Source organism: Anguilla rostrata, chromosome 17, assembly GCF_018555375.3.
Source record: "Anguilla rostrata isolate EN2019 chromosome 17, ASM1855537v3, whole genome shotgun sequence".
Classification (NCBI taxonomy): domain Eukaryota; kingdom Metazoa; phylum Chordata; class Actinopteri; order Anguilliformes; family Anguillidae; genus Anguilla; species Anguilla rostrata.
In genome coordinates, this window is record NC_057949.1 from 22,020,897 (window position 1) to 22,047,666 (window position 26,770).

At 48.1% G+C, this 26,770-nt stretch overlaps 2 protein-coding genes across 6 annotated transcripts in view; one reads left to right on the forward strand and one right to left on the reverse strand.

Moving 5' to 3' along the window:
- Positions 1–11,074, forward strand: part of LOC135244184 (ubiquitin carboxyl-terminal hydrolase 22-like) — a 34,308-nt gene extending 23,234 nt beyond the window's left edge. For 2 of the 4 annotated variants that reach the window (XM_064316444.1, XM_064316445.1), the window contains 11 exons: positions 1,436–1,624; positions 1,766–1,867; positions 2,212–2,378; positions 2,569–2,716; positions 2,961–3,066; positions 4,444–4,602; positions 6,104–6,230; positions 6,804–6,895; positions 7,295–7,357; positions 7,595–7,744; positions 8,761–11,074. In XM_064316444.1, the coding sequence (XP_064172514.1) occupies positions 1,436–1,624; positions 1,766–1,867; positions 2,212–2,378; positions 2,569–2,716; positions 2,961–3,066; positions 4,444–4,602; positions 6,104–6,230; positions 6,804–6,895; positions 7,295–7,357; positions 7,595–7,744; positions 8,761–8,803 (1,346 nt within the window). In that variant the 3' untranslated portion in view covers positions 8,804–11,074. The remainder of the gene's footprint in view (positions 1–1,435; positions 1,625–1,765; positions 1,868–2,211; positions 2,379–2,568; positions 2,717–2,960; positions 3,067–4,443; positions 4,603–6,103; positions 6,231–6,803; positions 6,896–7,294; positions 7,358–7,594; positions 7,745–8,760) is intronic. The other 2 variants (XM_064316446.1, XM_064316448.1) reach the window with 1 other exon arrangement.
- A 7,930-nt stretch (positions 11,075–19,004) lies between these two features.
- LOC135243415 (somatostatin receptor type 2-like) lies at positions 19,005–26,319 on the reverse strand. 2 transcript variants are annotated; one of them, XM_064315217.1, is made up of 3 exons: positions 25,832–26,319; positions 24,989–25,037; positions 19,005–22,861 (listed from the first exon to the last, which is right to left on the reverse strand). In XM_064315217.1, the coding sequence occupies exon 3, from the start codon at positions 22,812–22,814 to the stop codon at positions 21,696–21,698; it is 1,119 nt and encodes a 372-aa protein (XP_064171287.1). In that variant the 5' UTR covers positions 22,815–22,861; positions 24,989–25,037; positions 25,832–26,319; the 3' UTR covers positions 19,005–21,695. The 2 variants fall into 2 exon arrangements, with proteins under 2 accessions (XP_064171287.1, XP_064171288.1); XM_064315218.1 differs by lacking the exon at positions 24,989–25,037 and having other exon boundaries at positions 25,832–26,318.
- Positions 26,320–26,770: the final 451 nt, after the last annotated feature.

Consider the following 26,770-nt stretch of genomic DNA (forward strand, 5'->3'; position numbering starts at 1 on the left):
TCTCATTTCAGCGGTTTCACACAAACTTTAATTACGGCTCCTAACGCGCGCTCGTTAGTGTGGGGCGTGTGCGCGGAGAGCGACCGGTTGTTAATACGGTAATAACCGCGGTAACGGCGGCGGTGATGGTCTACGGGTGACGGGATGGGCCGGGGGAGCCCCTCACGGCACGCCGATCGCTCTCCGCCCCTCTTATCGAATCGCTCTTTCTCTCTTCCCTCTCCCCGGGAGCGGAGGACACCGGCGCTCTGATTGGGTTACGGGCTTGCTCTTTATGGGGAGAGAGATCTAGATGGGCGGGGTGCAAGCTACACGCAGCGCCGCAAAATGAAATGTCACATCCCTGATATTTCACTCGTTTCCTTCTCTTGTTTCATTGCTCTTTTAAGACTTCTTTTCTCTGTTTATTTGTTTATCGGTGATGTATGCTTTTTAATTTGCGGTATAATATCCGAAGGGTCCCCGCCATCGCCCCATTCCCTGCCGGTTCCCATGGTAACTGTAGCCGGGGCGTCTCCGGCTGCATCTCGCCGCGTTGTGCAGCGCGCCCGCCCACGGCCAAAAAGAGACGGGCGGGTCCGGGGTCCGAAACCGTCTCCCGCCCTCCCAAGTCTCATCGGTTCCGTTGCCGTGGCAACCCCTCCAAACACACCGTGCGCGCGCGGGGCTTCTCTGCAGCGGCGCGTGAGTGGCGTGTGTATGCGTGTGACTGCGTGTGAGCGCACATCGCTGCCGTGTGAGCGTGCGTCGCTGGCGTGTGAGTGCGTGTGGCTGGCGTGTGAGTGCGTGTGAGCGCGTGTGAGTGCGTGTGAGTGCGTGTGAGTGCGTGTGAGCGCGCGTCGCTGGTGTGTGAGTCCGTGTGGCTGGCAGAAGGCCCTAGAAGGAAGCCTGGGGTTCCCTCCCGGCCTCCCCAGAGCACGAGCGGCCTGACCCTCATCCCTCCCCTGTGCACACCATGACAAGTAGTCACTTCCTCTCATTTACCTTTCAGCGTCGTATGCAGTATGCAGTCACACACACAGACACACGCGCACACACACACGCACGCGTGCGCACACACACTCTGGCCTGGCTCCTGACCATGTAGCCAGGGGAATGCCTTTGTGTCAAGATGTGCAGGGTCGGGAGGGGGGGGGTCGGGGGGTTCTTGTATGCCTATAAATAGGTTGTCACGGCAACAGAACTCAGGTATTGTTGCCGTGGAGTTTGAGAAGATGAGGGATGCAAAGGGAGAACGGGAGACCCTGTGGCCTGTTACATCATCGTCATCACCGGCTACGTTTCGCCCCCCCCCCCCCCTCCCCCTCCCCCCTCCTGACCGTCACATCGAAAGCACTCAGATACAGAGAGCAGCGAAACAAACCAGCGCACCACAGCCAATCGACAGCAAATCGTTCTGACCCTCTCTCTCTCTCTCTCTCTCTCCCTTCCCCAGCTATAGACTTGTTATACGGAGGCATATACTGCTTCGTGTGTCAGGACTACATTTACGACAAAGACATGGAACAGATCGCCAAAGAGGAGCAGAGGAAGGCCTGGAAGTTGCAAGGTAGCGTTTCGCCTCGCGACTCAGTTTTCACTTCGCGTCTGGCGTGCTTAACTGGAGCTCAAAATTCATGCGAAGGTATCTATGAGTTCGGTATAAAGTCAGGTTCTGCCTGTACAATCCAAGACTGTTTATATGGTTGGGCAATATACACACACACCCATGCTCATCCTCTGGCCTCTGTCTGTCTGTCTGTCTGCCTGTCTGTCTGTTCCCTAGGCGTGGGAGAGAAGTATTCAACATGGGAACCAACCAAGAGAGAGCTGGAGCTGCTAAGACACAATCCCAAGCGCAGGAAAATCACCACAAACTGCACCATCGGTGAGCTTCTCCCCCTCTCCTGCCTTACCTGTCCCCAGGAGTCCTGCTCACCTCACTCTGTGTCCTCGGGTGCTGGTGCTCCAAAGGCATGCCATGACGCCGTCGCCCCCTAGTGTCAGAACCGGAGTAGTGCTGGGTTCCTCGCCTGGGACTTGGGTGAAGGGGGCACAGCAGTACTGGACTTAAACCCACACATGCGCACACATATGCTGGATGTTACCTGTTTCTGTGGTAGCAGCAGAGGCTGTCTAAAGCGGTGTGTGTGTGTGTGGCACTCCTAACCCATGCTTTGTCTGTCTTCCCCTCCGTCCTGGGACCACCCTCCCTCCCCCCCCCCATGGCAGGCCTGCGGGGGCTCATTAACCTGGGGAACACCTGCTTCATGAACTGCATCGTGCAGGCGCTCACCCACACGCCCCTCCTGCGCGACTTCTTCCTGTCCGACCGGCACAAGTGCGAGATGCAGTCCAACTCCTGCCTGGTCTGCGAGATGGCCCAGCTCTTCCAGGAGGTGAGTGTGCGGGAGGCGGGGCTTGCGTCTGAATGATGCCGATTGGCTCTCGCACGGCGTGGGCGTCGTTACTGCCAGGTTCGTTTGGCTTGGTGCGCAAGCTCACCTTCCTCTCCTCTTCGTCCTCCTCCTCCTCCTCCTCCTCCTCCTCCTCCTCCCTTGGTCCCGTCCCTTTCCCGTGTGGGGTCAGTTCTACTCCGGACACCGCTCCCCACACATTCCGTTCCGGCTGCTGCACCTGGTGTGGACGCACGCGCGCCACCTGGCCGGCTACGAGCAGCAGGACGCCCACGAGTTCCTCATCGCCGCGCTGGACGTGCTGCACCGCCACTGCAAGGGTGAGCGTCTCCGGGGGGAGGGGCTAGGGGCGGGGCCTGGGGCGGGGCTCTCCAGGACACACCCTGATTACCGCTGGTGTTTGCACTGCTGCTCTTTGAGCCAGGGCCATTTTTGCTCTTTTGTGTGGGAGGAGTTTGGGCAGAGGGGAGCTGGGTGCTGCAGTATTTTGAGGCGTTGTCCTGATGAGACCCCCCCCCCACCCCTCTCTTCTTTGGCTTTCTTTCTCTGTCCTTGGTAACAAAGGCGATGACAACGGGAAGAAGGCCAACAACCCGAACCACTGCAACTGCATTATCGACCAAATCTTCACTGGGGGGCTGCAGTCGGACGTCACCTGCCAAGTCTGCCAGTGAGTGTGTGTGTGTGTGTGTGTGTGTGTGTGCGCGTGTGCGTGTATCAAATACTGGAGCTTGAGGCTCATACCCTCACCCTAGGAAGTTTGTGATTTCTCCCCCATTTCCCTCCCTCTCTCCCTCTCCCCCTCTCCTGTATTCTGGCTCTCTCCGGAGCTGGATCAGTAACCCAGAAAGGCTCGCTCAGTCCCGGGCTGAAAGCCTCACAGGAGAGGGGGTGTCGCGCTGCGGCCCGTTTTTAAAACTCATTTTCCCAGGGGGGGGGCGACCTGAAGGCGCTCGCTCGCTCGCTCATGACGCCCTTACCCACAATGCCCCTGAAAGCAGCCCTGAAAAGTCTGCCCCTTCCCCTCCCCTCTCCTCTCCACTCCTCTCCCCGCCTGGCTGTGCAGTGGGCTCTCCCATGCCACCTTGTGGACAACATCATGCATTACAACACAATGACTCATCTCCCCAAACATGAAATACGCTCTTTTTTTTTTTTTTTCCTCCTTTTAAATTGAATTTTATTTGTCGGCTGTTCCGTGCCAGCGTCCCATGTTGGTAGTTGGGAGTTGTTGTGCTTAGACTGTTATCATTAAGTCATTTTTATTATTTTTTAAATTTAGTAAACCCTTCAGACGTTTATTGCTGTAGGAGCGGTTATATTTTGAAATGATGCTTCTGGACCTGTCATCTATTAAAGAAGACAGCCGGCTGTTGTTGCGGTCTTACAGAAAAATGCTGCACATTACATTGCGTTGCATCCATTAAGCAGATGCTTTAAGGCAGAGCGACTTCCAGTACTAACTGCAGAAGTGCTCTCACAGAGAGCAGTAAACCTGAAGGGGAAATTAACACTGTGAGACACTAACAGTGTAACAAATAATGCTTTAATGTTTAATAAAGTGCCAACCTGTGTATACAGACACACACACATGCACTCACGCATGCACGCGCACACCCTTACTCATACAGACACACACGTGCGCACGCTCACACACACGCATTTACCCTCTCACACACACACACACGCACACAAATGCACGCACACTTGTGCTCTCTCATACAGGCACACACACAACACATACACCACACACAAACACACGTTCACCCTCACACACGCACGCGCGTGCACACACACACATTCGTCTTCACATACGCACACATGCACGCATACACACACATATTCACCCTCTCGCACACACACTGACCCTCGCATGCACATGCACCCTCTCTCACACACACACACACAGACACACACACACACACACACACACACACCCTCTCTCACACACACACACACACACACACACACACACACACACACGCACACACACACACGCACACTCACACACACACACTCGGCTGACCCCTCCCCTGTGGGTTTGCAGCGGGGTGTCTACGACCATAGACCCGTTCTGGGACATCAGTCTGGACCTGCCCGGCTCCTCCACCCCCTTCTGGCCCCTCAGCCCCGGGGGGGACTGCGGCGTGGTCAACGGGGAGAGCCACCAATCAGGGGCCACCACGCTGACGGACTGTTTACGAAGGTACCGCCCCCCTCGCTCTGCTTTCTCTTTCCGTCTCTCATTCTCTCCGCTCCTCCCTTCTCTCTGTCCCCTGCTCCCTCCGTCCGTCTCTCTGTTAACACTGACTGCCACTCCTCCGCTCTCTGAGTTCAGTTCAGTTTGCTTTATTGGCATTGCGAAACACTACATTTGTACTGCCAAAGCATACGGTAAACAAATCATTCATCTAATATGATACCAGAGGCTAGAAACAAATGAACAGTAACCACTCATGAAAGCAGAAACTTTCCCCTGATAGACTGTGTGCTGTGAGCCAGCTGACCAGTGTCTTTCTGACTCACCTGAGCAGGTGTGTGTTCTGTTTCTGACTCACCTGGGTCTGAGCAGGTGTGTGTTCTGTTTCTGACTCACCTGAGCAGGTGTGTGTTCTGTTTCTGACTCACCTGAGCAGGTGTGTGTTCTGTTTCTGACTCACCTGAGCAGGTGTGTGTTCTGTTTCTGACTCACCTGAGCAAGTGTGTGTTCTGTTTCTGACTCACCTGAGTCTGAGCAAGTGTGTGTTCTGTTTCTGACTCACCTGGGTCTGAGCAGGTGTGTGTTCTGTTTCTGACTCACCTGAGCAGGTGTGTGTTCTGTTTCTGACTCACCTGGGTCTGAGCAGGTGTGTGTTCTGTTTCTGACTCACCTGGGTCTGAGCAGGTGTGTGTTCTGTTTCTGACACTCCTGAGTCTGTGTAGGTGTGTGTTCTGTTTCTGACTCACCTGAGTCTGTGTAGGTGTGTGTTCTGTTTCTGACTCACCTGAGTCTGAGCAGGTGTGTGTTCTGTTTCTGACTCACCTGAGTCTGAGCAGGTGTGTGTTCTGTTTCTGACTCACCTGAGTCTGAGCAGGTGTGTGTTCTGTTTCTGACTCACCTGAGTCTGAGCAGGTGTGTGTTCTGTTTCTGACTCACCTGGGTCTGAGCAGGTGTGTGTTCTGTTTCTGACTCACCTGGGTCTGTGCAGGTGTGTGTTCTGTTTCTGACTCAGCTGGGTCTGAGCAGGTGTGTGTTCTGTTTCTGACTCACCTGGGTCTGTGCAGGTGTGTGTTCTGTTTCTGACTCAGCTGGGTCTGAGCAGGTGTGTGTTCTGTTTCTGACTCACCTGGGTCTGTGCAGGTGTGTGTTCTGTTTCTGACTCACCTGGGTCTGAGCAGGTGTGTGTTCTGTTTCTGACTCAGCTGGGTCTGAGCAGGTGTGTGTTCTGTTTCTGACTCACCTGGGTCTGTGCAGGTGTGTGTTCTGTTTCTGACTCACCTGGGTCTGAGCAGGTGTGTGTTCTGTTTCTGACTCACCTGACTCTCCCGGCCTCCTTTCTTCTCTCTCCTTGTTATTTTTCCCCCTCTACCTTTCTCTCAATCATCACATCTCTCTTACCTACTCTATACCCTCTCTCTCTCTCTCTCTCTCTCTCTCTCTCTCTCTCTCTCTCTCTCTCTCTCTCTCTCTCTCTCTCTCTCTCTCTCTCTCTCTCTCTGTGCTGCAGGTTTACACGACCAGAGCATTTAGGAAGCAGTGCCAAAATTAAGTGCGGTGGTTGCCATAGTTACCAGGAATCCACCAAACAGCTGACAATGAAGAAGCTGCCAATCGTGGCATGTTTTCATCTAAAGGTGAGCCCTCCAGCCAGACCCCGCCACCCACCCCCCCCTGCCCCCAACCCCTGAAAACGCGATGCGGAGACATGGCTGTGCGCAAGGAACACTGTGACCTCTGACCCCGGTGCTGTTGTATTGTCCCTGCGTGTCGCTGTGGCTTGAGCATGCTCAGTCTGTGGAAGAGTTGATGTTTTAAAATTGGTGGTTCAGTCGTTGGGATCTGAAGGTCCTGATCCGTTCCACAGGGAAGATCACAAAATAAGTGACAAGTTATTTAGCTGGTAATTTCTCTCCCGCTTGGAACCACTACTCACATTCCCATTCCATCTCTCTCTACCCCTCCATCTCTCTCTGTCCCCTGTGCTTCATTTCCTCATTCTCTCTCCCCCCATCCCTCTCTCTCTCTCTCTCTCCCTCTCGCTCTCTCTCTCCCCCCATCCCTCTCTCTCTCTCTCTCTCTCTCCCTCTCGCTCTCTCTCTCCCCTCCTCCTCTCTCTCTCCCTCCCCCTCTCTCCCCCCATCCTCTCTCTCTCTCTCCTCTCTCTCTCTCTCTCTCTCTCTCTCTCTCTCTCTCTCTCTCTCTGGCAGCGGTTTGAGCACTCGGCCAAGCTGAGGAGGAAGATCACCACGTACGTGTCCTTTCCTCTGGAGCTGGACATGACCCCCTTCATGGCCTCCAGGTGAGTGCCCATCACTGTACCCCCCCCCGAAACCCCACTCCCCTCCAAAACCAGTGCTCATCACCTTCTCTCTTCCGTAAATCTGATACCACCCAAATATGCTCTGATACCCCAGCCCCCGGAGTGTTTGAGACACTTTGAGTCTTCCTGTGTGTTCTGGTTTCCTCTGGAGAGCTTGCTCTGTGCAGCTGTGTGTGGCAGCCTGTCTGTGAAGGCCACTGAACACTGAACAGTGTAAACCTACTGAGCAGAGGATCAGTGCTGGAGTTACAGTCCCCGTTGCTTATTGGAGAATAGAATCCTGATGTTCCCCGGGAGGGGGTTGGGGGTGCTTTTTGAGCTGAGTGTGTTTTGAGCATTCCTGTCTCCTGCCCCCGCCCCCCCCCCCCCATCCCACAGTAAAGAGAGCAGAGTCAACGGGCAGTACCTGCAGCCAGTGGACCCGCTCAACAACGACAACAAGTAAGCACCGCCCCCGCGTGAGAACGGACCAATCGGGAGCCGCTGGTGTGGGAGCGGGCGGGGTTGACTTTTTTTAATAAACTGTGCCAGATTGGATTAGAATAGCAGTACAGGTGCAGCTGCCGTGGTGATGTCACCCCAGCCGTGTGACCTAACTCGGCGCACGTGGCGTGATTTCTGTCAGCGCACGCGGTTCTGATCCCCCCTCGCCGCCGTCTGCCCCCCCCCCCCCCCCAGGTACTCCCTGTTCGCGGTGGTGAACCACCAGGGGACGCTGGAGAGCGGCCACTACACCAGCTTCATCCGCCAGCACAAAGACCAGTGGTTCAAGTGCGACGACGCCATCATCACCAAGGCCAGCATCAAGGACGTGCTGGACAGCGAAGGGTGCCCTCCCTTTTCATGCCCTTTCATCAGTTCCTTATGATTATGAATTTTTAAAAAAAAGATTCACTTATTTATAGAGACAACACTCCATTAAGGCCTGATACAGGAAGTTCCCGTCATAAGAGCAATGGCACACTTGGGCATTTGCACAGAACAGGAAGTAGCATTGCATCATAACCTGCGCACTGGTAACTGGTGAACAGTAAATAAGGACTCACCTCCTTTAGTCTAAACATGTATTACATTTAACTGTTATTTCAACATTACATGCCCTCAAACCCCTACATTACATGCCCTCAAACCCCTACATTACATGCCCTCAAACCCCTACATTACATGCCTTCAAATAAAGAGTAAACCCTGATAGAGAATGAAATAAAGGCCAGACTAGAGGGGTTTGGAAATGTACTTTCTTCTTAAAATATGTGCTCAGAATCTCATCAAACTCCTTATTTTTTACTCATTTATTTATTTTTTATCTTTATTATTTTCTATTTCCAATAGGTGTATGGGCCACATGCACAATATATGATCACTGCCTGCAAATATCTTTCCTAATCGTCTAATTCATATGTCAACCTGAGCTATAATCACAACATTCCATTTTCCTCAGTAACTTAAATCAAAATGGAAGCGTCTATCTCGGTTGCTTTTAGAACGAGAGCAACAGAAATATGGCAGAAGGGTTCATTTAGTCTTAGTGCTCATTATAAGGAGCAGTCAAGATAACAGGATGTAGCTAAATAATGCCTACAGACAAGCGGTTTAATCTCTTTCCCCAAAAGGGACCTTCAGTTCCAATTGCGCTGAAATGCTATCAGTAATAAGTCAGACGTGCATTTCGCTTTGAAAACATTGTACCAGTCAGCAGGTTCCTCGGCCTGAGTTTGAGCTGTGAAGTCTTTAGGTATGGCCGTTCGCGAGTCGTGAGGAAGTGATGTCGGAGTGTCGGGTTGCAGCGGTTTCCTGTTGAGCAGATTGGCGGGTCTGACTCCTCCCCCTCTTCTCTCTGGCAGGTATCTGTTGTTCTATCACAAGCAGTTCCTGGAATACGAGTAGCCTTACCCAGAGGACTCTGAGAGACACGTGCAGCCTTCAGGAGACGAAAGAGAAAAAGGAGAGAGAAGAAAAAACAAACAAACTGTAACGGAGCCGAAGGAAGGAGAAATGAGAAAGCGAGACGCGACACACAAACCTACCTGAAACTCTTACTTAAGATCATTTTTCCCAATGAACAAAAGCGAAAAATGACGAGTACATCATGCAAACTTAGAAGAAAATTCAGCACTGAGCTACCAGTATCTACTTGACAACAAACTGGGGGAGGGGGGCGGGGTGTAGGGGTCAGATGGAATATGCATCCACATTGAGGTGGGGGAGGGGGGGCGGCCCACGCTTGGCTCCGAAAACTTGGCTGGTGAGGTGGGTGGCGCCCGTCTTTTTCTGGGAGGAGGAGCCAGACAGAGGGCACATCTCAAATTCTATTGATGTTTTCATCATCAGTACCCATGGTGCTCTGGGTCCAAACTGACCAAGCATTTTGACATCACGCTGGGAGGAAGACCTCACTTTTATTTTTTCGTTTTTGTTTTTCTGTTATTTTCTCCTATATATGCAGAAAAGTCTGAATGCAAAAAGTAAAAACAAAAAAAAAAACCCACGAGTATGATGTTGTGAACTTTGCAAGAACGTTTTTTATGTATTGTATTATTTGTGACATTAGTTCTGGAATACTGTATGAATCTAGTAAAAAAATCTATTAAAAAACCCAGAAAACCCCAGCTCATGAGGATGGAGGCAGAGATGGGACAGAGCGTGGGCAGGGTCTTTGTGTGGGGAACGCCCCGTGGAACACGCCTGTACCATCGTTCCAGCGTCACCATGGCTACAGGTCCACGCCTCTGTCCCGTCTCTCCGTCCTTTCCTCCGGGCTGCGGGCTGGAAGATCTATTTTTTTAAAAAACACTTGTTGAATTACTTTGCTGTCATGTATCTTGTTGTCATGGTACAGATGTTGTTTTTGAGCGTATATTTTTTCCTTTTTTTTTTTCTTTTTTGCCTTTTCTAAATATTGTGGAGCTGTTTTTGATATTACGATGGTCGCATTAACTCAGTTGGTCGTGGAAATGAGTGAGAATAGCTATGGACGTCTCGCGGCAACATTAAGTACGCATGATTTCAGTGTGGTTCGCGTCGGAGCCGAAACGTGTCGATGCTCAAAACTGTAGCACAGTCCGGAATCGCAACATAGCCGTTCCCACCGTTATTTAAATGGTGGCTCGCCTCCACCGATACCAGAAGGTTGTTGGTTCGAACCTCAGCCGAGTTGTACCAAAGACTCACAGCGGTTTAGGGTTGGAGCTGCACGTACGCCCGAGTGTGTCTTTGTGGGAGGGGGGGACGGGGGTGGGTTTGGGGGGGTGGGGGGGGGCAGACTAGTTGGACGTCTGTGGGGTGGTATACGTTCGCAAAGCACCTTACCCGTTTAACTGCCGGGCCCTGACCTGACAGGAAGCTTCATGTATCTGCGGGGTCTGTGGACGGCAGCGCCGTGTCAGATTTAGTATTACCCGTGGCAACGTTGTGCCCGTCCTGACCGTATGCAGTACAGCAGCTTCAGGTGTGACGTCGTGCGGCGCGGGGGTGGGGGGTGGTCAGTGCCTGCGAGCCCAGCGGGCAGCTTGAGCTGGATTCAGCAGGCTGTGCGCAACATGGCCGCCGACTTCGCCTCGCGCTGCTTTCCGCTTCGCCCACCTAAGCGCAGCGACGGTTAACGCTAACATGCTAGGCTACGCGTTTCTTATAATATCAGCAACCGCCAAACGTGCAGCGAGAATACGAACGTCTTGGCTAAGCGCATTACTTACGGACAGAGCAAACTGTGCTTTGAACCTTGGCATAATTGTTTATTTTTTTGGTTTCATTTTTCTTTTTCTTTTTCTTTTGTATTACTTCTGTGTATTGCTAGAAGAGGCCAAGAGCCGTGATGTTGTTAATTACATCGCATTGCTGCCACCGACCCAGGGGATTGGAGGAGGAGCCGGTTGGGGACTAAACAGAAGTATATCTACGTCCTCCAGTCTGCTGCAGATATTTATTTTTATTACTTTAAACCGGAGAAAAATGGGGAATTAAAAAAAAAAAAAAACACATAGAACCTTGTGAACAAACGTGCCGAGGCTTTCGATGCGTCATGGCGGAGACGGGGAGAGAGAGAGAGAGAGAGAGAGAGACAGCGCCACCTTCGGACATTCAGGGACAGAGCTGAAACGTTTCGAGGAGAAAGCTTCATCTGTTTCAGTGATTAAAAAGACAAACAGAACAAACCTGCTCTGGGTCCTGTGTTTTCTCGGTCTCCCTCCATCCTGCCCCCCCCCCACTTTTGCTCCCCAGGCTGCTGTTCATGCTTCTCCAGCCTCCCTGTCAGCAAGTAATCTGGAAGTAAGCAGCGACAGCAGCAGCATTAAGTCCTATTTATTGGCATCAGGAAATGTTAAAGGATAACGTTCACACACGAGGTCAGTGCTGCAGTGCTCTGTGACCTCTGACCTTCTTGGCCCGATGAAAGAAAGCCTATCCCTGTGCCACCACCCTTACTTAACACGGTCTCCTTGTTTTAGATCCCCCTGGCTGCATCGCAGCAGAGCGTTCTCCTGGATTACAGTCCAGAGGCTTCAGTCAGACTTTTTTCATTGCAGAGGAGGGGGTCACCGTCATGTTCCCAGTGCCACAAGTTAATACGGGATGTCGAGAGACCAGATCCTATTGGAAGGTAAGTGGAGAGGATGTAAGGGCAAAGAAGTCGATTTTTTTTTTGGCCAAAGATCGTGAGGGTGTGGTCAATAAATAATATGAATAGAATGTCACCCACCTCATTACCCATTGGGTTTAGGTACACCTATATGATACTTGGTAAGGCCCCTGTTTGCCACCTGAACAGCCTGAATTCTTTGTTGTTGTTGGAAACATTCCTTCAGGATTTTGGTCTGCGCTGACTTGATAGCATCACGCAGTTCCTGCAGATTGTTCAGGCCACACATTCGTACTGTGAACCTCCCATTCCACCTCATCCCAAAGGTGCTCGGTTGGGTTGAGACCTGGGGGCTGTGCCAGCCGCAGGAGTGAACTGTCACTGTCACGTTCATGGAACCAGCTTGAGATGATGTGTGCTTTGTGACGTGGCGTGTTTCCCTGCTGAAAGTTCCCATTTGAAAAAGGGTAGACTGGCCTTAAAGCGCGATGTGCATCGTTAGCCACAATGCTTAGGTATGACTGGTATTGGTACATGGTTGGTATCAAGGAGCTTGTGCGTGCCAAGAACATGTTCCCCATACCGTTACTCCAGCAACAACAACCTGCATTGTTGAAGCAAGGCTCTCCATAGATTCATGCTATGTACGTCAAATACTGACCCTATCATCTGCAAGTCGCAGCAGAAATCGAGATTTGTAAGACCAGGGGACGTTTTTCCCAATCTTCAGTCATCCAGTTTTGGTGATCGTGTGTCTTCCTGTTCTCTGCTGCTGTAGCTCATCCACTTTAAGATTTGACACGTTGTTTAGAGCGGCCCTTCTGTACACCACTATTTTTTTTTTTTTTTTAAAAAAGCTATTATTGAAGCATTTGAGGCTTTGTTCTCTGCCACAAACCCGCTGCTCTCTGGGTGTTTTTTGTTTATCGCACCATTTTCTAAACACTGGAGTGTGTGTGTGTGTAGATCTATAAATATATCTATAAATCTCTAATGCAGTCTTCTAAGATTTATATATTCAGAAAATCAGGGAATTCCCGAATATAATTTAAGTGCAGTTGAGTAATAGGATCTACCAGTAGATGGCACTATTTCACCAAATACCCTGTTCAGAAATGGCAACCAGAGATCAATCATTTATGCAAAACAAATATATTAATGTTCAAATAGATGTGTGTACTTACTGTGCAATGTGCACCTTAAAAAATATCAATGTTCTAGAAAAAAGCTCCATGGTTATTTCTCTTTTTCGTGATTGTCTTGGTATAGTAGTTATGTCATTACTAATCATTTAGCAGATGCTCTTCCAGAACTACTGAAGTAGAAAAAAATCAGTGTTAGGAATACATTCATTATAGTAATTGATATTATTATTATTATTATTATTATTAGGAGAGCAGTCGTGTGTTAGCATTGTGAAATAACAGTGACGATTTTACATGTTACATGCAGCGCATCTTTACAGTGGGAGAGAGGGAGGTCTCCCAGACGACAGCTGGCACCCTGTGTGTGAACAGAAGTCAATGCAGTGATGCCCAGGGGCTAATGAGGGCTCAGACTCAAATCTGTTACCATAGATACACAGACACGCGCAGTGCCTTCCTGATTTTCCTCCTCTTCAAGCGCGGGTCATCTGAAATGGTTCAGCACACCCTTCTAGACGGTTGATACCTGCCTTTTTTACCTTTGTGCGTAGCTGACGGGTTCATTCCAATTGCTTATTTTCAGTCCTCTTATCTCTTCTTTTCTGGGCTTGACATTAACACCTGCCAAATGCTCATAGATGCAGTGGCATGCAACTTTTGGTAGTATTTCATAATATTTTTAATTTACAAAAGGCATCTGAAATAATTCGGTCAATCTGAGGTGATACTACAACTCCCATGAGCACTGGGTGCACACTGTACGTGTGCCACTTTTGGCCCGTGAGAAATGCGGAGTGGCTTGTGACTTTGGAAAACCACTAGCAACCGTGGCTGGCGAGCCAAGAAGTTAATGTCGAGGCCCCGTTTCCTTGCGTCCTTGTGTCCTTTCCTCGCTCCTTAGCTCCACCGAGCATACAGAAGAGGTGCGAAGACGAGATAAGGGAACTGAGGAATTGAGGCAACATGTAATAGGCCCGAAACAGGGCTCGGTCAAAAACTGCAGTTCACCTTGGGAATTGCCTTTCCTCGCCAATCAAACTTCTTTGATTGTAAGCAGAGGACCACAGCAAGGCTAAATAATCCTGCATAGTACGCCTTTAACTGTGCTCACAAACGTTTCCACGAACAATTCGGCATTCATATTTTTTTTGAATTGATTTATTTATTGTAAGTCTAAGTTTGTTCTTTGATGAGATCAAAATCTGTGTGTGTTTGGAAACACGCGTAAAGGCATACACAGAAGATGTTTATATTCAGAATGCTTTATTATTCATGCAAAGTCATTTTAAGTAGTTACAGATCTCATGTTAACAGCAACTGTTTATCAGTACAAGTATATCAATGCAATAATATATGTACTAATATTAAATATGCTGTTGATTTTAACTACATTAAAATAACCTCAAATTTTTCATTAGATTTTGATTTCAGTTTCACTTTAGCTTTATTTAGTTTTAAGAGCAGGTGTGGTAGCTTTTGTTTATTATTTTGATTTTTTTATTTCAGTTAATGATAATGTATTTTTAATGTTCCAATCACTCACTTATCCTCTTAATTTTATTTTGCAATAATAACCTTGTTGGTAATGCATGTAGTTAATTTATTTTACTGATAAAAGTGATTTATGATCGTTGATAACGATGTATAAAAACCCACAAACGTGCAATTCAACCCAACGCTGTAGCTTTTGGATTTTTCGGCTAATCATGCCTTGGGCGTTTAGGGACCATGCATATGAGGCGCAGATACGTTTGTGGAGAGCAATGAATAGCTGATTTTTGCACACGACCCTGCTGGCGACATGCCTTTTATGAGATTGCTGGGGTGTTTCCCTATGCAAATCAACATGAACAGGCACGCACAGTTGATTTATGAACAGTTGGCATTCATCCTCTCATACACCTTGGACACGGACAAAATGGAAGGTCTGTGCACGTGTCATGCCTCCCACGCTGGTTTTTCATAGGAGGACACTAAGGACAAAGCGAAGAAGAATTTAAGACAGGTTTTGTAAATGAATCCCAGTGACCTGAAGCGGACAGTTCATATTGCACAGTAATTCTGCGCTTCGCTGCCTGCTGCTGGAGTGTGACTCGTGGGGCATTACCCCCTCTCTGACCAAACCTGTCACTTTGCCCCTGAGAGGGCTTGGGTGTCCTCAGGTTTGTTTACCGTGTGATTGGTAAGAGCGCAGGCTGTGCCCTCACCCTCACCAAAATCACAGCGCAGTGGGCGTGTAGCAGTGGGAGGGCTGCAGGTTCAAGTCCACCGCTGTGGTAGCCACGAGCGAGCCGCCTTTCCCCCCCCCCCCCCCCGTGAAAAAGAAACCCGTAAAACAGGATTCTTCAGTGTTTCTATTATATTCTGTTTCTACTTTGGTTTGTTATTCTGGTTAAACTTCCAGGACGGCAACAACACTGGCAATCTCATTCGGTGTACAGTATGATGTTTACACCATGAATGCATACATTAATATACCATTCGTGTACTGTTTAGTCTGAGGTTGCTTGTCTGGTCAAAGTCTGTCTTGTAGGTTCTGTTGTAAGACTGTCATGTCAACAGTGAGTCACAGGACAGAAATGTTGCTGTGGTTGTTTGGAGACCTTTTATAATCTCCTTCTGTCTTCTGTGGCAGTTTTAATACTCACATCAGATGTGAAAACGTTTCACAATTCCTGCTTTTTTATTTTCACATGTCAGAACCAAGCAATATACATTACTCACGACATTCTCTCCAACATTTCTGTTTACTGTAGCTCTTTTTATGTAGTATGGATTTCAGAATAAAATACAGGCCCATTTTTTAATATGCAGTATTTAATAGCAACATATTTCCAAATAATAATAATAATAGAGTTCTCGTGGTAATGTCGAATATTTACAGAAGCAGACGTTTGTCGACAATGCCGCAGAGAAATGCTTTCACATTACGTGTACATTCTTTACCGTTCCGTAGTTCGGGGCAACATGGAAAGGACTCACGATCCCGGCGTTTGACAATTGCGCTGTCTGCACCCTTGAGCTTGTGTTGAATGAATGACAGAAACCTTTCTTTCACAATCGGCTAGCCATTGATCTGCTGTTTTGTTGCTCGCGATTACGTGAGACGCCGCTTTGATCTCAGCGGGATCGTTGTTGCTGTCCAAATGAATGTAATTTAATTTGACAACGTCTTCGGTCTCAGCCTTTCTTAAAACGCATCGCTGTTAATATCAATAGGAACATGTTGCTCAACATTATTTGTGCTCGTATCTCTTGATGCTTCACACAAACTTAGGACGCGTCTGGTATTTACACAAAGGGAAACGCTTTGAACCCAAAATTTAAAAAGAAACGAGCATGTCATACTATGTATAGTATTTCATTGAAGAAAGTTGTATTGCTAAAGAAATAAGTATGTAACATTTATCTTTTTTTTTTTTTTTTTTGGTAAAATGCAAATGTGTTCCTGCAAAGACGATTCACAGTAAAATACATATGACCACTAGAGGGACACATACAGCTATTTTTTTCGCCTGAAGTTCCAGTGCATTGAGAATGCCTAAGATTATTGGAAAGTCAGTCATTAGAATTGATGTAACAATCTGAGCGTTTTTGTTTATACACATAACTGGCTCATTATAAATCTTGTTTTAATGCATGTTTGTTGTATTGTGTTTGAATAAGACAACATAACTGACCTGAACTTGAAGTCTTACAGTCTCTCATTGTAAAAGAGTGGATGGCTGTGTATGTGAGAGAAATGTCTTCATGCATGCGTGTGTGCATGTACACAGTAAAATGTTCAGTGATAATTCAACTCTGACAAGAGTACATGCAAGTCCAATAGGGACCATCTGGGCCCTGTAAGAGTTGATTTAACACTGAACATTTTACAGTGTATGCATGTATACATGCATTTAGGTGTATTTAGGTGCTATTCAGAGACATATAGACCTTTCAGTACTGATCATGTCAGATGCTCTGAAATTTAAAACCTTTTTTTGGCCCACTACCTTCTGCCTGTGAACACCTGTGGAAATGACATGCCTTCTACGGACAGAGTTGGGGTACAGGAGCAACACGAGGGAATTCAGCGTCTCTAATAATAAGGAGGGAGAAAATGGGAACGGAATAAAATAATAAATAGGAAAGTAAACACGTGTAAATGAATGATTTAGCGAGCCACGCTCCGCTGACTGAGCTGCAGAATTGGAATTTCCCCCGGGACCAGAGTAGCCTTGACTTGGGAAATCTTGCATACATGCCTGCCTGCATACATCCTCTCCTGGCTGCTGCTAGTCACGGTGAAGCTCCCAGGGGTCGAGCACAGTCTGAAGCTCCCAGGGTTCGAGCACAGTCTGAAGCTCCCAGGGGTCGAGCACAGTCTGAAGCTCCCAGGGGTCGAGCACAGTCTGAAGCTCCCAGGGGTCGAGCACAGTCTGAAGCTCCCAGGGGTCGAGCACAGTCTGAAGCTCCCAGGGGTCGAGCACAGTCTGAAGCTCCCAGGGGTCGAGCACAGTCTGAAGCTCCCAGGGGTCGAGCACAGTCTGAAGCTCCCAGGGTTCGAGCACAGTCTGAAGCTCCCAGGGTTCGAGCACAGTCTGAAGCTCCCAGGGTTCGAGCACGTCTGAAGCTCCCAGGGTTCGAGCACAGTCTGAAGCTCCAGGGTTCGAGCACAGTCCTGAAGCTCCCAGTGGTTCGAGCACAGTCTGAAGCTCCCAGGGGTCGAGCACAGTCTGAAGCTCCCAGGGTTCGAGCACAGTCTGAAGCTCCCAGGGTTCGAGCACAGTCTGAAGCTCCCAGGGGTCGAGCACAGTCTGAAGCTCCCAGGGTTCGAGCACAGTCTGAAGGTCCCAGGGGTCGAGCACAGTCTGAAGCTCCCAGGGTTCGAGCACAGTCTGAAGCTCCCAGGGTTCGAGCACAGTCTGAAGCTCCCAGGGTTCGAGCACAGTCTGAAGCTCCCAGGGTTCAAGGACAGTCTGAAGCTCCCAGGGGTCGAGCACAGTCTGAAGCTCCCAGGGTTCGAGCACAGTCTGAAGCTCCCAGGGTTCGAGCACAGTCTGAAGCTCCCAGGGTTCGAGCACAGTCTGAAGCTCCCAGGGTTCGAGCACAGTCTGAAGCTCCCAGGGTTCGAGCACAGTCTGAAGCTCCCAGGGTTCGAGCACAGTCTGAAGCTCCCAGGGGTCGAGCACAGTCTGAAGCTCCCAGGGTTCGAGCACAGTCTGAAGCTCCCAGGGTTCGAGCACAGTCTGAAGCTCCCAGGGTTCGAGCACAGTCTGAAGCTCCCAGGGTTCGAGCACAGTCTGAAGCTCCCAGGGTTCGAGCACAGTCTGAAGCTCCCAGGGTTCGAGCGCTGCTGTGTTTGTGGAGTGAACCGTCCAATCGGGAGTTTTATTTATTCAGCCCAGTCCAGCTGTCTTCAGAGCCCGTAGGTAAATAGCAGTGTTAATGAATCGTCAGCTCGGTCACCGGTGTGATCGCGCTGCCGTACTGAATTTCATGTGCTCGCCTCCTTCCCATGGCAACAGTGGCTGTCACAAAGAGGCTTGCGCCAGAACAGGGATTCCCTCCTGCCACATTTTGCAGGTCCCCAACTGTGTTCCACCGAAGCACGAGTCCACCTACAGAACAGCGTCTCAAGAGTTTCTGAAGATCGAAGCAGTGTGTTGGACAATAAACAAACACGTACAAGTACGTACAAACAGAAGGAAATTGCTCAGAATGCTATTTTTGTCTTTGCAACAGGTAAAGCATTGCACCGTACGTGGCAATCACATCTACGAGCGAGAGAGAGAGAAATATACACAGAATGCTTCATCTGTGTGTGATTTTTCTAGCAGTTAGGCAGGATATAACCTCCCATAATGCACCTGCATTTGGACCCCTCCAGGGTCCCAGCAGTGCTTAAAGGCACTATAGACAGCTCCTCTGTCCTTGTCAAGGGATTCAGCCTGGCAGGGAGCCAGCATGTTCTACACCATGGCAACACAATTACCTGGCCGTGGTCCAACGGAACCAGCTGAATATATCTGTGTGTGTGTTTGGGGGGGGGGGGGGGTGTAATTAGGAACGCTTCACCCAAATGGGTGCGTGTTCTAGCCCTTCACAAATGTATAATTTAGAGGAACACCTCACAGGTTACCACGGAGACCACAGCGTTTCAGACCCTTCCCAAAAGGAGGGGAGGGGGAAGGTGGTCACCATTTTTCCTGCCTCAGATCAGCACCACACACAAGGTCCGGGATGTCCCATCCGTGCTGCAGATTCAGCGGATGTGGCAGACCGAACACACTGCATGGTTCTGACCGGTTTCGCCTCTCCCCGGTTTGCAGATCACTTCCTCTTTCCACTTACAGAATCTGCTCGCAAAATATACACGACAAACATTTCATCTGTGCTTCATTCTTACAAATTGCAAATACAAACAGTATCTTATAAAAAATGCACTGCTTTCTTAAATACAATAACTATTTGTATTTATAATGACACTGATTAAATTATTATTAATATAGAATAATAATGGTAGCAGTATTTATATTAACAGATAATCTTGGCTACTGTCCTGGAAAATGGAGAAAGGAAATAGTTATTTGTGTCATCAAAGTTAAATTATGTTTTTCACTGCTAAATAAACAACATATTTCACACGTCCATTTACAACAACTGGATACAAGAGAGGTCTCTATAAAACAACCAAGATCTATACACTAGCAGCAGTTTGGTAAGTGCCTGTGGCAATGCTGTGACAGGACTGCAAGTTACAGCGTTATGGTCTGAATCAGTGGTGCCCAATCCTGCCATCGACTGCTGAGAATATGCAGGCTTTCATTCCGACCAATCGATTCACCTGGTGACCAGCGCACTCTCGGTCCTCCACGGCACGACTGGGCACTGCCGGTCTGAATTTTCATTGTGCTGCAGTGAAACGCTGTAGCCCCAGTTCTACGCATTGCCAGGGATAGTGTGCTATTTTGAGCACAAGCGCACATGCACCCTCTCCCAACTGGCGTGAACACGTACACACGGATGCACAAACGTATACGCTCTCCCGCTTGAGTAAACACACAAACACACTCCCACCAGTGTGAGCACGCGCATCAACTTCCTCGCTCGTAGAAATACACGCACATTCTAAAAATAACACATTCACAATGTACTCGTGAGAGAGTGGTTGATGTACATCTCACTTCCCAGAATTCCATGGCACTGTCTCTCAGAGAGGGGGTGCGGGGTGTATTTCACAACCTGATCACGTCAGGTTAGTTCCACCAGGGGGAACGTAAATGGTGAACCTGCAAATCTTGATTTATGTCAAACATGTTTCAGCAAATGGCGTGCTGCCGTAGAAACATTGAATGCCATGCGCATATTCAGAGTCCACGTAACAGTGAGGACCACTAATAGACAGCTGTGCGGTCTTGCAAAAGACAGGTCCATGTCTGGAACAAGCCTACTGGCTGGTACTGCTAACAGTCACTGCCTCGAAATTACAAGCTGTGCTGTGGGAAAGATGTGACACAGATGGTTCTAACGCCTCTCAAACGCAAATTAATATTCGTGGTTCGTTATAGCACTGCTGTTGTTGAAGGGACCGAACGGAAAGCCACTAAAACACTTGTCATCTTGTAATTACATGTGAAAACTTCACTTCCATCTCGGCAAGATTTAAAAACATAATTAAAAAGGGTGACAGGCAATGTCTGCGGAAATCCAAAAACATGTCTTAAAGTTTGTGTAAAACAGCTGCTGAGGCTTGTTTGCTCTGTATCAGGGCTCCAGTGGGATGTCTGTCCAATCAGAAGTCATCTCGGCAAATACTCTTGGGCAGGAGAACGAAGCAAAGCTGCATGATCACGGATAATAGTAGAGCATAAAACATAGACTGGGTCTGTGTAGCAAGAGCGAGAACATCCAAACCACAGATGAAAGATGTTACCTTTTTCTATTGAAAGAAAGTAAAACCAACTAACTTTGAAGGCAGCATACCACGAAACATCTGAATCTTTAGTCTCAGCCAAAAAAAAACACTGAGTGCACTTCCTTTATGAATTTTGTTCCTAAAACAGGCACCATTTTCATGGAATGTTTAAAGAACTAAACTGAGATGCATGTATGTCGCTGTAATATCATGTGTGTGCCTATCTGAAATACGAATATATCTCAGTCATATCATATTCAAGCGTTTATCGAAATACATATATATTTGTGATTTCTAAGCCATTGACCGAACCTTCAGTTGACTAATCAGAAGTAAACACCAAACAGAAATTATACACTTGAAATGTAGCTAAGATGTCCACTTCTCATGGTTCCTTTGTTTTTTTTTCACCTTTCACAATGAGCACTGCCTTGAAAGGGAGGAGGAGGAGACTTCTTCATCTCTGCAGCCCCGATGGGTCCAATTAAAATGAATCCAGACCAGAAGACCTCCCACAGAAATCAAAGCAATCTGGGTCAGTGATCCTTTCAATATTTTTTCATGAGTAAATGCCACCTTGTCTTGAGACGAGCTCCATTCACTGCTCCAAAAAAACATGAGCTGAGAAACATGAAGGGGTTGGGGGAGGCAGGTGACATCGCCAGAGATGTAGGAAGGAGGTGGTGTTTCCATGTATCTGAACTGGGGTCTTTAGAAGGATCCTTGTTCGCTCTACAGTATTTAATGCTTTTGGGTCAGAGAGAAAGGGGTTCCACACCTGACCTCTTGGCTTACCACTGAAATAGGAACTCCCTGCCATGGGGATGAGGGTGTGGGTTGCTGTCCCATGGACAACCCCCCCATCCCATTTGTCCATCACATCACTCAGAGATGGGGTTAGAGATGATGGGCCATTAACATCAGTCTAATGGGCCGAACCCGACTCCTGTATTGTTAGTGTGAAGGGAATGGGGCCACTCTATTCTGGAGGGCCCCACTCCCCTAAGATGGTGCTCTTGGTGATAAGATAAGGAGAGAAAGAAAACACATTTGACCCGGGTGTCCACAGATAGTCCTAGCGGCTCAGTTTTTAGGATGGAACCAGGAGGTGGACCGCTGACCGTCTCTGGACACCCCCTTAGTCCCCCTCGTGGCTTAGATGCTGGTCTGCAGGTCGCCGTTGAGCAGCGTGCTCTGCGTTTCCGTGGCGTCGTTCATCATGCGCGACTTGTCCTGCCGGCTGTCGCTGCGCTCCACCTCGTCCAGCCCGCCCACCTTCTTCAGGCACAGGACGTTCTGGAAGCTCTTCTTGAAGTTCTCCGAGAGGAACGCGTAGAGGATGGGGTTGGCGCAGCTGTTGGCGTAGCCCAGCACCACCACAAAGTAGAAGGTGCTCTTCCACGCGGGCGTGGTGCTGATGGTGCCCGTCACCGAGGTGACGTTGAAGACGTAGAAGGGCAGCCAGCAGAGGACGAAGACCGCCACCACGATGGAGACCATGCGCGTCACCTTGCGTTCCGACCGCTTGCGCTTGGACGAGCCCACCCGGATCCCCGATGACTTCACCTTGATGATGATGAACAGGTAGCAGAGGCAGATGACAGCCAGCGGCAGGAAAAATCCCAGAAGGAAGGTGTAGAACATGAAGGCGGTCTGGTAGGCCTCCTGGGGCTCCGGCCACACGATGGTGCAGAAGCAGCTTTCGTTCTTGGTGATCAGGCCGGTGTAGATGACGATGGGCAGGTTGACCAGCAGCGAGATCCCCCAGACAGCCAGGTTGATGGTCTTGGCCATGCGCGGCTTCCTCCACTTGGTGGACTTGATGGGGTGCACCACGGCCAGGTAGCGGTCGATGCTCATGACCATCAAGCAGAAGATGCTGGTGAACTGGTTGAGGGAGTCAACGGTCATGACCACGCGGCAGAGCACCAGGCCGAAGGGCCAGTGGACCAGCGCCAGCTGGATGGCGATGAAGGGGAGACCCAGGATGAAGAGCTCGTCGGCCACCGCCAGATTGAGGATGTAGATGTTGGTGACGGTCTTCATCTTGGCGTAGCGCAGGATGACGTAGATGACCAGCGTGTTGCCGCAGAGTCCCACTGCGCAAACCATGAAGTACAGGAAGGTGATGACCACCGTGGTGGTCTTGTCGAACTTGTGGTCGGTGACATTGGGGTTGTGCCTCGGGTCCGTCTCGTTGCCCAGGATGTAGCTGTCGTACATGAGGGGCTCAGACAGGTTTGGTGGGGTGGAGGGAAATATCCAGTTGTCCATGGCGACGAGTCACTCTCAAATATGGCCGGCCCAGAATGCGGTTTCACCTAGGACAGGCATCGGAAACGGGTCAAGCCAATGCAACGTCACACAACACACAACAGCAGAGGTAACAGAACTGTGTTGAACGCTTGCACTCATAAGCTATCCCAGCTTTTTAGAATTACTCCTCATTAAAACCAAGTCACTCCCTGATATTCCTTGTAAGGGTGGGTGTGTCATCCTGAGTGTGATTTTTCCTGACTTCTAAACAGGTTGTTGGGCCTAAAGTGCTTGTTGACCTGATTCTCGACACAACGCAGCTTTAACACTCTAGCAGGCGCCTCCAAGGCCACCATAAACTAGCATCTCTTCCTGTGCTGTGGTGACTAGAGTTGACTTAGTTTATCCAAATCAAATCAATGGATGAGGTTTCACAGTTTTTTTTTTTTTTTTTGTATTTTCATGATGGAAAACTAACAGTCACTGATCATGTAAGAATGCAGGGGTATCATATGGCATGGCAGACGGCCTGCTTTTTCACGCGGCAGGTGTGTTTACGTACGTGCTTATGTAAGCATTCAACCTGTTCAGTCCTGCTAGGGATACCGCACTGAACCATATTCATTTGCAGGGAAATGCACCCTTATCTGGTGAAACCTGCATCGCTTACATTACATGCGACTGGATATTTACCCAAACAGTTCAGGTTGAGTGCCTTGCGCAAGGCTAACACCGTACAGATTTGAACCTATGACCGCCTGGCCACAAGTCCAGAGCCCTGACATCAATGACACATTGCTGGGTATTGTGAAAAATAGGAATTGCAAAGAGGCGACATCTTAACAGTGACTCAATAACTCAAGAGGGTAACTCAAGGGGACTCAATCCTACAGCACAGAAACAGGGTAGTAATTCAGTATTTCACAGCTCATAGACCTGGGAACTAATCTTCCTTATTTTTAATTTGGACCAACAAACAGGTACAGAGACTATGTTGTTATTAGCAGGGATTCTGCTGTGGTTTGCATTACATGTATTTAATAAAATCATATTTTAATAAAATATATGTGCCATCAAGCTGTGATTCAAGCTCGATCGAACTACAGACACATTTAATTTATAGTTATGTATTTTCTCCGTTGATTTTCTTCATAGTTCCCCTTAAATACTTTAAAACAATGTTTAATTTGGTTAAATTTGCTGAAACAACGTTGAATCCCATGTATCTACTTGCAAATCTTAACGCTTACAAAAGATATTCAATTGGAGGTGTTGCACGTCGAATAATCACGTGTTAATATTAAAATGGCGTTACATTATAATAATGATTAACAGTTCCTAAAAAGGTTAACCATTGAAGGGACTATATCATATAATGATAGTAGCAGCCAAGTTCCCTGAGTAACCGTACAAAGAAATACGTTACATTACAAGCAAATACTAACTGTAAAAAAACGTTTTGATGAAAAAGTACGTATTAATTTGAATTAATTTGCATGGAATCACTCCATACAGGAAAGATAAATTATTCATATCGAAGATGGTTTCAAAATAACGCGTCAATTTATAAATTGTGTGTTTAGATGCCTACTTCGCCTTACGCATCAATGCGTTAAAAATGAGTGAATAGTAACCAGTATATTATTACTGTAAAGTGTTTTATCAGATTGATTTGATTGTCCCATTGATAGGCTGCAACCTAAAGAAAACCAACTGTGACGGAAAAGTATCATCTCAAGTGAAGCTTCGTCCTAGCTCTTTGAAACGGACCGTATTGTGGACCTGCGCCTATAAAACGGACCTCATCTGAAAGAGCTCATACCGACCATTTGCAATTGCAGACTGAGACCTGTATGATATCAATGACTGTAAACGTCAGTGGGAAGGTTTCGATTACAGCCCTCCCCCCCTCCCCCTCCCCCTCCCCCTCCCCTTCCGCCCGCCTCGGTGTTCTGCGATAAGTGTCACTGTCTTCACGCGGACGCGAAGGACGAGCCCTCAAATTGCATTCTGCTATGCGCTATCTGGCAAGAGCAGAGTCCCCCGGCCTCTCGAGCACCAGCCGCCTGCGTCACTTGTAAGGGTTTCGAGTAAACGAACGTCGGGAAGTCACGGGACACCGTCACTTTGCAGTAGTATTTCACTGTTTGATTTACGACGTCCCATCAGAACAGATTTTATCATCCCGTTACCTGGAAGTGTGCCGAGGAAACAGGCCAATGGAAACGGGATGGCAGTGTTCTGTATGGGGCAGATAAAAAATTAAATGTCAAAAAAAAAATATATAGCAGACGCATTGGTGCCCTAATTTGCTTTGCATCATTCCGTAGCATGGCCTTGTTTCACCATTTAAAACTTCTCTAGAGAGTTTCGAGATGTGGCGTTTTACATATAGCGAATATGCACGGCAGTTTCTTCGAAAATATAGTTGGAAGACACCAGGACATGTGTAGCCCCCTGGCGAGTTGTTAATTGCACGTTATTTGACAGTTAAGATGTTCAGCGGACGATAAAGTGAATATAAGATTTACAGAGGACTTTTAAAAGCGTATTAAAATACCATATATTGCCCTGCAATGTAGGCTACTTCACAAGCAGTGTACGTGCAGTGCATTTACAATTAGAAATCTTCACTCAGAAAACCTGAAAGCACTACTGCCGTATAATAAATAAATGGATACACACAGGATAACAGATGGATCATTTGACAAGTGGTAAAGCTAATTAACAGGTGTTTGCTATCGTCTGTCGCAATACTGTTCCTATACGCTCTGAAAAGGTTGGGTTGCCTCTGCAGAAACACTTAATTACTTAAAAAAAAAAAAAAACATTTAATAAATTTCATTTTTGTCTTGGATCTTTCATTAAGTGTGCAATAATTTTTAAATGAACTTTAGAAAAAACCATGAACGATGATTTATTTGGTCTAAACCATACAGAAAGCGCAGCAAACACCTTGATTTTTTCCATCATGATGTGTACGGGAATAACATATTAAATTGTAGATTGTTGGTTTTTAAAATGTCATGTCTTACCTTCAATTATAAAGGATAATTCCGTTGGTATGCATTGTAAACGAGCTAGGAAAATTCCAAAAATCAGTTGCAGCCCAGTGCCTTGAAACCTGTAAGAAATCTTTCACCTCTCAGACACCTGTTCGCCGAATGCGTACCGAACTGCATTCAGTTGCGGTCAACTACAAGTCCGTGCGTTTCCTCACTGGTCCAGACTGACGGCAATGAACACACACCAAAATTCCCTTGTGGATTTGCCGTTTTCGATTGCGATTTTATCTTGCAGGATGTGAAATCAATAAATACTGTAAGGATATGTGAAAATTATTGCCGCTTTTTTGCTTTAGTTGCTGTTGAAAGAAGCGCACTAGATTCGACGGCGTGCTGTCCACAAGTCTGTAAGAGCGCCTCTGCTGAGGGAGGGGACGCGGGCATTGCTGAAGTTAGTGCGCAGGAGTGCTCCGTTCGTCCGAAGGATTGGGCTATGCCATCGGCAGAACTCTCGCGCGCGCGTTTGGGGGGGGAGGGGGGGGGGGCTGGGTTGTCAGTTTTTAGAGCTGAGCGCAGTCGGTGTTACTGCAGGGTTTACCGCCGTTCCCCTGGTTATAAATCCTGTTTGGTTATGCAAAGAAAATGCGTGTCTGTCACAGTAAATTGATAAGTGTTGCAGACACTTTGATTAAATGATCTCTCTCTCTCTCTCTCTCTCTCTCTCTCTCTCTCTCTCTCTCTCACACACACACACACACTCTCTCTCACACTCTCTCACTCCCCCCTCTCCCTCTCCCCCCCCCCACACACACACACATTTACCACGTACCATATGTGTATGTGTGTAAAAATGATAATGCAATTAGGCTACTGGATTGTAATGAATTTATGGTGATTTCTATTTTTTATTGTCTTCATTAAACTGCCCAGATTACTAGCGGCTAATTTTATGTAGCATTATAGTGCACA